The 9553-nt window shown below is 43.8% G+C and overlaps 1 protein-coding gene across 1 annotated transcript; it reads right to left on the bottom strand.

Annotated features, from left to right (window-relative positions):
* Window positions 1-2235: 2235 nt before the first annotated feature.
* mgat1b (alpha-1,3-mannosyl-glycoprotein 2-beta-N-acetylglucosaminyltransferase b) lies at window positions 2236-9506 on the bottom strand. Its single transcript, XM_080045033.1, has 3 exons — window positions 8536-9506; window positions 4708-5645; window positions 2236-4172 (listed from the first exon to the last, which is right to left on the bottom strand). The coding sequence occupies exons 2-3, from the start codon at window positions 5602-5604 to the stop codon at window positions 3468-3470; spliced, it is 1602 nt and encodes a 533-aa protein (XP_079901159.1). The 5' UTR covers window positions 5605-5645; window positions 8536-9506; the 3' UTR covers window positions 2236-3467.
* Window positions 9507-9553: the final 47 nt, after the last annotated feature.

The raw sequence follows: 9553 nt of genomic DNA, 5'->3' as shown, positions 1-9553 counted from the left end.
TTTTTTTTTTAATCCCTGAATTCTTAGGGAATGCTTGCCAACTCATGGCTAACCTGACCTCCATTTGTGCACAGCTATTGTTGTTTAAATCTACAGAGCAAGCCAACTAAAAAATGTGGAATCAGCAATTCTGGAGTAAAGCTTGTTGTCAAAATCACTTGTCCGAATAAGTGAATATTTCCACCTGATCATTTTCTTGTGGGTGTGTGCTGAAAAAAATTAATCTGGTGTTAATACACAGCCTAGGTTCTGTAAAAAGGCATGTTGCTATAGCTACGGTGGCTGCTTTGTTTACATACCGGTTGATATTGTCAGGTGTCAGGTCCACAAGGTTTCTAAAGCAATAGATTCATAAAATGGCTGCACTTTTTTTTAAAGAGACGATTCTAATTAGCCTGGTTCAAACCAGACCATCGCACTTCATTTCATTTGTACAGAAGGTCTGGAATCGCTCAACTGACAAAGGTTAACTCACTTGAAGGCGGGTGTCTGTTGAAGTTTAAAACTATTGGATCTGCCCAGTGCCACTCTGGATCTGCCAACCAACCATGTCATGCGCCGGCTTCTTCTGAGCCACTCCATCTGTTCGCCGATTGGACCGGCAGAAATCTCTCCGGAGAAAACCTAAGAATATACCGCACACCCAGAATGACTACTGAAGGGAAATGAGAATTGAGCGGAAGTAGTAGGGGGGCGGTGCCAGGCTAGATTCTAATCCCATCCTCTGAACAAAACGTCTTAGGAGCAGGGCGGCAAACGTCACTATGTTACCATGAGCCAGAGCCGGCCCAAGCCTTCAGGGGGCCCTAAGCGAAATATGATTAGGGGGCCCCTCTCCAATGTTAGCACTGCTGAAACTATAGATCTTTGTTAAATATCATTCACACACCCAGTGTTTTCCGCTAGTGCCTCCACTGTGCGGCTGTGCGAAAATATTAGACAGCCGAGATTCAGACCTTCCTAGGGAGGTCCGGGGGTATGCCCCCCCGGGAGATTTTTTTAACCTTTTTAAAGTGAAATGCATGAATCTGGTGCACTTTGAGAGGAAAATTAAGAGGCTAAATCTGAGATGAACAAATAATTTGGAGACACTGGGTCAGATGAATTAGAAGCTATTGAAGAAGGTCACATGGATTTTCCATAAAAATATTAATATAAAATAAAATATTATGGGTTGGGCTTTTTCTTTTACGGGACATATTTCTCTGTAATATAGTGAATGCATTTAAATGCAGTGTGAGGAACGAAGCAGAAGAACTCTGTTGTCCAGCTACTGTATCTTTTTTTCCACAGACAAGGCTGACATAGGCTATATAGACTATACACAGTGCATGGGCAACTGAGGGCAGCCTCATTTCCAATTGTTTTTAAATAAACTCAATACACACGGTGTGCATGGACGTGAACGTGACATGATCAGATAATTTCGGATTTCCTCCCAGATGAACTGATTAAATTTTTAGGCTATTAATTATCTAGACCAAATCATTTTATTCCTTTTTTTGCATGATAACTCCCATTTGCATAGTATGATGTTAATATCAAACACACAAAGTAAAAAAAAATTTTTTTTTTTTTTAGGGGGCCCCCCAGGCAGTCGGGGGCCCTAAGCGGCCGTTTAGTTCGCTTATGCCTCGGGCCGGCTCTGCCATGAGCCAACCAAGAGAGCCACATTTAAAACTGAAAACTCTTGTCTTCAGGCTCATCATACCCGGCTAACCCCTGTTCATCTTACCTTATAGTACACCACTCATAGGTGGTAGAAATGATATACAGATCAGTTCATGAGTGTTGAGTTAAGGATGCCAAAATTGCAGTAGTAAGCTTCATTTGTTACCTACAAGCAGAATTATTTAGCCTTGATGGTCCATTGTGCTACTAGGAACTAAATATTTATGAAACTAGTTTAATTTTTCCTCTGATGATCATAAATAACATGTAACTGCAAACAAGACCATCAGTCAAGAATGCTATTTTTATATAGGTTTTTCTTAACGCCTTTGTCCAGGTATGCTCATTGAGGAACAACAGCTGGCGTAGTAAAAATACTATATAATAAACAACTGAAAGTTCCTCGGAGCATTTCTAAAATGGACTAAGAGAACCATGATGACACAATGCAGCTGACTTGACTGCCATCAATGAAAGAGTGACTCCTTCAGCCTGTTGACAAATATTAAAATAGTTTGATTTTATTCATATACTGTATTAAAGTTATAAACACAATCAGGCAGTATTTTTTTTTTTACACATCACCATAACAGACATGGGAATCAATCCATCTTGTGTATAATCTCCCAAAGCTAAGAAACAGTACAGTGATAATCATTTCTTCAAGCAACTCATCAGCCTTCTTGTTGCAGAAACAAACAAAAAAAATCAGTGGTTTTTCAACAAACCTCAACCTTCAGAGACAGATAAATCACTTGGATATAGCCTGTACTACTATAGTTTTATCCTTCATAGTTTCATCCTTCATATAAACAATGTTCCTCTACATGAAAAATACACCCAGTTCACATGACAGAGTGGTTGAAATGCAGATTATGGAACCCTTTTTAAAGCCAAAAAGGGGATTACCAATTAATATTGTATTTACTTCAGCAAAGCAATTCAATTTGTCGAGTAAAGTGGGCTATTCCAAAATGTTAAAAAATTCTACATTACCCAGAAAAAAACTAAAACAAATATAGGCCTTTCCAAGACCAGCTTTGAGCAGCAAACCAACAATAGTGTTCTCGATATGCTTCAAACAAAAACTCCTCCCCTCTGTGTTTGTAACCATCAGGGATATATGACTACAGAGAATGACTTTGTTTGGCCTCGGTTCACCACCTTAAACATTGTATACTAATGTTTTCATCTTCCTTTGCACATATCTCTGCTTCTGATTAGTTGTATAGCCTTCATGAGTAACATGATCTAAAGAGTCTGATCAATTCAACAGCTTATTTCAAAAACCTTGCAAAAATGTAGAAAAAGATGACCGAAGATGTTATACACAACGCTGTTTTTCTCCCTTGTTCTCAGATGATCGCTCTTGCTTGTGCCTGGCATTCAGTGGACTTTCACAGACACTGAAACATGCTCTTCCTGTTGACAACTAAAATATTTTTTTTTGTTGCTACCAAACTCCATTTACAATAGCTGCAAACATCTGAATATATGGGACCCAGAAAGCAAGGCACATAGCCAAAAGCCGTTTTTTTTAAACAAGAGTCCAAGGGGTGGAATTTTCCTTTTCCTTAAGGTTTAAACTCTGTTAAAGTCTGTGTTGTGTTAACTGAATGAGAAGATTCCCAAAGCAACAGGCCTTGATCTCTCAGCTCAGCTGAGGTGCAGACCCAACATCTGTGCTGCATTTCCTACATGAAGCACAGCTGATATTCTTTGGTCTGAGAGGAGGGTTTGGTTCTGCCTTCCCTCTCCAACACCATTCACATTGTCCAGTGTGTGGATGAGTCCCCTCAGCTCCAGCTGATGTCATACTGTGTCCAGCCCTGTGCTGGGGCCAGGAACACTCTCCTGCCCCGATAGAGGAAACTGACCACCCCCCTGTAGCCTGTACGAGGGACTCCAGACTTAAAGTCATCCATCACTCCCAGGTTCCGAGCAAAGACTCTGAAAGTGTCCCTGCTGGAGTACTGCACCCTGTAGGGCCCGGGTCCTTTCAAACTGCCCCCGCCTTGCTGCAGCTCCTCAATCTTCACCAGGGGGGCGCTGTACACCTCTTTGATAAACTCATCATCGTACTTCTCTTTGAGCAAATAAGACAGATCCAGTTTGGCAAAAGGCACAGACTCCACGTTTAGCTTAATATAGCGAAGGTACTGGTCAAAGAATTGACCTAAACTGACACCTTTCCTGCCGAAGGTGATGGTGCGGGAGATCTCTGGCCGGATGCAGGAGCGCTCCTTGCGCTGCTCCGGCTGACGCATCCAGTCGTCCCAGAAGGCCGAGGGCCACTTGGGCTCGAGCTCCTCCCACATGTCCTTCAGCAGCATCCAGCCCAGACCGGGGAAGAAGTCTGTTCTGTACAGGAGCTGGGCTTTGGAGGGGTCCACCAGGGCCTCTCGGCCGTTATCGTTCCAGGCAGACACACACCACAGGCTGGGGTCGGCACGCAGGATGGGATACAGGGCGCGGAAATACTCAAAGAAGTCCGGGGCCACCTAGAGAGAAAAGGAAACGCACAGTTAGTGAGGTGGGATCAGTTTAAAAAGCACACAAAGCAACATTTTAATGAAATAATAAAGTATAGAGTCCCAGAAAAATTATCCCTCTCAATGATCACTTCTGCCCCACTATATTATGTGCTGGTGTGTTTATCTGCACGAACCTCCTCTCTCTGGCTGGATTTTACATAGTAACATTTGTTGGTGTTTTGTAAACAGAAGACTCAGGTCTAAGCTCCACCCAAACCCTTCCCTGCTACTTGGCTGGGCCCCGCGCGAAGCCTACCTCCTCTTAAAATATTATTTCAAAAATAATTAATCTATACTACAATATCGGTCTTACTTTCATAGTTTTGGCCATCATTTCAATACCTCTTTTTTTGTAAATAAAATAAATGTATATATATAATTATTATTAAATCTCTCCTCTCCCTCTAGGTTCCTTCTCTGCTCCCCATCCAACTTGTTATCTTTTAGTATACATTGTGACATATCTTATTACAAACTACAAAAGGGGGCCAGCAGCACCCACCTCCAGGTCATCCTCCACTATGACCACAGTGGACTGGGAGAAGGTGTGGAACACTTGGTTGAGGGCCCAGCGGTAGTGTCTGGCGATCTTGTAGTAGCCCTGGAACTTCCTGTGCTCGGGCCTCACTCGGACGTTGGAGAGGTCGGGCTGCCTGATGTGTGTGACCTGCCCGCCGTATGAACCAATGACTCGGGCTGTCTCTGCGTGGCCACAGTCCTGGCTCACTATGATTGGGAAGAGTTCTGGAGAGGGGCGGTACTGTATCAGTCTGTCCAGGCTCCGCTTCACCGTCACTCGGTCACACGCGATCACCAGTATGGGAATGACAGCTTCTTGGCTGGCGGCCGAGGTCACCGATTTTTCCTTCTCACTCTCTTCCTTTATGTCAGTGGTCTGAACGAAAACCAGCTGTTCCAACTTAGAGTCTGAAGCTACTGTATGAACGGGACTGTGTGACTGTTTTGCTCCAGGTTGGTCCCCGGGGTCCTCCCCATCTTTGACAGTGAGCTGAGGGGGCTTTGGTGGCTGCTGCTGCTGCTGCTGGTTGTGGATCACCTCCTCTTTGACCTGTTTAGTATGGGCGGTCTCTCTCTTCCCGATGTCTCTCTGCCGCGCCCACAAGGCCCTGTGGCTGCCTATCTGCTTCAGGAGCTTCTTCTGGGTCTCTAGCTGGATCTCCACCTCCTCTGCCAGGCGGATCACCTCCCCGGCCAGGTTAGCCCCGTTCCCTTTGCCCCCGACCACCCCCCACTCCTCCTTCCCCCCCGGCTCCGCTCCCACACCGTCCCCCGGGCGGCCCAACGGAGACCGGCCCCACAGGTACAGCAGGAGCAGGGCATTCCACAGCACAAACAGCAAACCGCCGCAGAGTATTAGAGAACCTTTCTTGCGAACCATGGCCCAAATGACACTAGGAAAGGGATGGGTGGCGGAAAAACCTGCAGCAAGGAACAAGTGATGGAACCAGAGTTAAAGTCATGGCACAGAGGGCAGAGATTTTAATATCCACTCACACATAGTAATCATTTTCAAATATCGTTAGCCTCATAGCATAATTGGCTAAATCATATTAACTCTACTCTACATCTACTTTACCCAACTCTATAACCCTTAAAATATGACTTAGGCAATTATGCTATTAGGCTAACGAAAAGTAGATGTAGAGTAGATGTAGAATAGAGTAGATCTAGAGTAAATGTAGAGTAAATATGATTTAGCCAATTATGCTATTTGGCTAATGATATGAGAGTTATCCTCTCCTTTTGGTCAGAATGTGGACTGGCTGATTTAAAGTGATGTACATGGTCCTACTGTAGAATGCAAGTTGAACTAAGGAAGTTTGCAAAAGTGCTGATCAGAGTTGAATAAGGGGAAATGTTGGGGGTGACTTTGTTGAGGGAATGTTTGTTACTCCTTGGATGTTATCCTGTGCTAGTCATTATCCTAAAAACCGCGCACGCAAACTAATTAGAGAATGGATGCAGCTCATTAAAACTTGAATAAAAAAAAGGGCCTTCTGTTTTTGACTCAGGAAATGCAGTGCACATGAAGTTCTGTACAAGTATGATTAAAAGATGACTCAAACGAAAGAAGTATGGGGCTGAATTAGTTGAGGACGATTTTTAAGGATCAATATTGCATTCTAAAATTGTGATTATTTACTATGAATTAAAAAGGCGGGGTCAGTGATTCTGGAGTTCGATTGTTGTTAAAGTTGTCAAAATAGGTGTATATATGGGGGCGCCCTTAGCTCAGTTGGTAGGGCGTCCCCCCCATGGGCCTCGGCCAGCAGCGGACCCGGGTTCGATTCCAGCCCGTGGTCGTTCTCTGCATGTCACTCCCCTCTCTGCCCCATTTCAACTCTGTCTCTACACTATCAATAACGCATAAAAATTCAGAAAAAAATATCTTAAAAAAAAAAAAAAAAATAGGTGTATATCTCCTCACGATTTATCTACTCCTGTCGGTACTGGGTGTGTGCACTAAACTGATTGTGACAAAGTGATTTTAACAACAAAGCATTCCCCTAGAATTGCTTACCCCACCTTTAAAAAATACTGGCTCTGGTATTGAGGCTCTTCCAGGGCTCAAAAAGCAAGTGTGCTGTCTCTTATCTGAACCACCACATGGCTCTCTCTTGTCTGGTGTCCGTTAACACCTGACCTTCTGCTATATACAGTCAAAGTACAACTTCTCATGAACAAACACGCTCCAGTGCAAATGTTGAAATGCCTTGACACAGACCCTGCGTTCCAAATCACATACTGTTTCTTTTTACTTCACTACATACTAAAGTTACAGAAGAGTTTTAGGGCCACATGAAAGAAATAAAAATCAGACAAGGAAGATTTTTCTTTTTTTCATTATGTCGAGAATAAAGACGAATACTCCAAAAAGCTATTGAAGTTAGTGGGGCATTTATGTTTTTTTCAGCATACTACAATTGATGTGCATGTATTGGGACATCTTAAAATCTTTTTCTGACATACTAAATAGTATGGGGGAAGTATGGGGATTGGAACGCAGGGCAAGTTCTCCAATCAAAATCAAAACTACTGAGGGGTCAATGACATGAGTGTATGTGACAGTGAGGAGGAAAGGAGCTATAGTGAATTGGAGGATGTAGAAGAAGGTCACCCTGACATTGGAACAAGCCTAAGCCTATCACTACCCATATATATAGGCCCACAGTAATCTGCTAAGGTGGTTAGTGAAAGACGTGTGGCTTTTCTTCGCTGCTCTTCCATGACAATTGATAAACTGGTCTGTCCTGTCCACAGGTTTATCAACATATTCCTATTACTTTGGAAAGAATTCCCCCGCCCCAAGCACTATTCTCTCCATATGACCCCACACCCAGTGACAGATACACATGAGATGTTTGAGAAATAGCTTGAGCCGTCACATGATGTTGGCTCTGTGTTAAGAGGTGTGTGTGTGTGTGTGTGTGTGTGTGTGTGTGTGTGTGCACGCGCAAAGGTCCAAATAGAATCTTAACCTTTCAGCAGTGTTATGCCTTAACTCTTTTTATGCACCATTCATTGACAAATGATGAAAAAGAGAAGATAGAAGAAATTAGTGTTGAACACATAGCCTACCAGTTTCTTAGTTGTTTCCTTACAATAATCAAAAGAAAATTGAAACAATGCAGGGAGCATCAGCGGAACACACAGTCAAATGTATATTACAAGTCTTCAAACATAGTTCAAAGTAAAAAGGTCAGTCTTTACCTGGGCTGCCAACAACAAGTATTTGCATTATGATAAAGTTCTTCAAGTAACTGTTCAGTCAATACAACATTGGAAAATTCCTCTGCAACGTAAGTTACTTTCTTCAAGTTTCATCGCCAGTTAATTAGGTACACCTTGCTTAAACTAATGCAGTTCCTGCAATACATTTTCCGTTTCATGAAGGTTCAATATTTGTGATATAAACAAGGGGAAGGCTAAATAACACACACAGTCCTTACTTTGTGTACCTCCAACATCCTAAATAACAGGTTCTTCATGAAGGTTAATTGCAGTGCTATTGCATTTACAAGTAGTTTTAGTTATAGGTGAACCTCCCAAACTGCCAAATGGGTGCATGTTATTTTCCTAATGTGACAATAACCTGCATCAATGCCTTGAAGACACAGAAAGAAGTATGTGTAGTAGACAGCGACATTTTGACAACAATGGATCAATGAAGGTAGAAGTGAACGAGGGACAGGAAAAGAGGCAAAAGTGTCAGGGACATGCAGTAAGAAAACATTACCAGACTAGCCTACATACAACAACACGTTAACTCCAGAGTTAAGAAATCAATAGTGTGTGGAATACACCGTACCTGTATTGGGGGGAAGCCTACAGCTCCGTCATGTCTTTCAGTACTGTGGTCTTGTGAGCAGCTTTGCAGAGAGGAGCCGGTAGTGAGCGGTGGAGGAGGAGGAGGAGGAGGGAACTGTTGCTCTTCACACACTGTACCAGCTGAAAGCCCCAGCGCCCCCCCACACACAGCGTGGAGCTCAGCGCTAACGATCATTCCATCCAGCTAACGCGTCAATCACTGCACTGTGTGGAGTGGCAGCATCAAACTGAACACCATTCACTGTGACAACCCAAATGAAATCTCCACATTGCACACAGCAGTGTCAAATTGTCTAGTGAACTGAGCATAAGCCCAGCTATTAGCCTCATATGCTTGTGTGAAGCTAATATGAACCTATAGCTGACACCAAACTATGAGCTAGTCAGCTAGCTTCACACACAAGATATAGTGGATGTTGAATGCACCAAGGGTCAGAGCCGGTGTTTGGTCATCAGGGACATGGACATACATATCTTAGTAGCAAACAAGCTAGCATCTGCTGTTAGCTAGCTAACGCCGAGCAGCAGCAGCGAAGGTTCCGTCCTGACCGCAGACATGGTGCTAGCAGCAGCAGCCGGGGTCCGTCTCACTCACCTCTCTCATGCCTGTGGTCTAGGCAGCTCGGTGCGGCTCGCTTCATCAAAGGAGATGAGGCTCGCAACTTGCTACAGCGCTGACCGGTTAGCTACTGCTAGCTAGCTAATGTTTGCTAATCGAGCCACCCTGGTATTTTCCTTCGGTGTCTCATTCACAGCACATCTCCGTGTGGGTACAAAGACGGTCTAGTGTTCCCTCTGCTTCCCATTGTGTTCCCGGTGGCTCTGCTCCTTCTCCAAACCCTAATGTTAGCACACTACTGCGGTGTCCGCTCCGTCCACTGTGCAACAACAATCCTGCTTCAATGTCTGGTAGTCCAGCTGTCTCTGGAGCACAGGCTGCCTGCTCTTCTGCTCTATGATAACGGCATTTTCATTTAACTACTCTAAACTACACTTCC

This window comes from Ammodytes marinus (assembly GCF_949987685.1).
Source record: "Ammodytes marinus genome assembly, chromosome: 17".
In the NCBI taxonomy this organism is placed as follows: domain Eukaryota; kingdom Metazoa; phylum Chordata; class Actinopteri; order Uranoscopiformes; family Ammodytidae; genus Ammodytes; species Ammodytes marinus.
The sequence above is the reverse complement of the archived record's forward strand: the minus strand, read 5'-3'. Positions and strand labels throughout refer to the sequence as shown.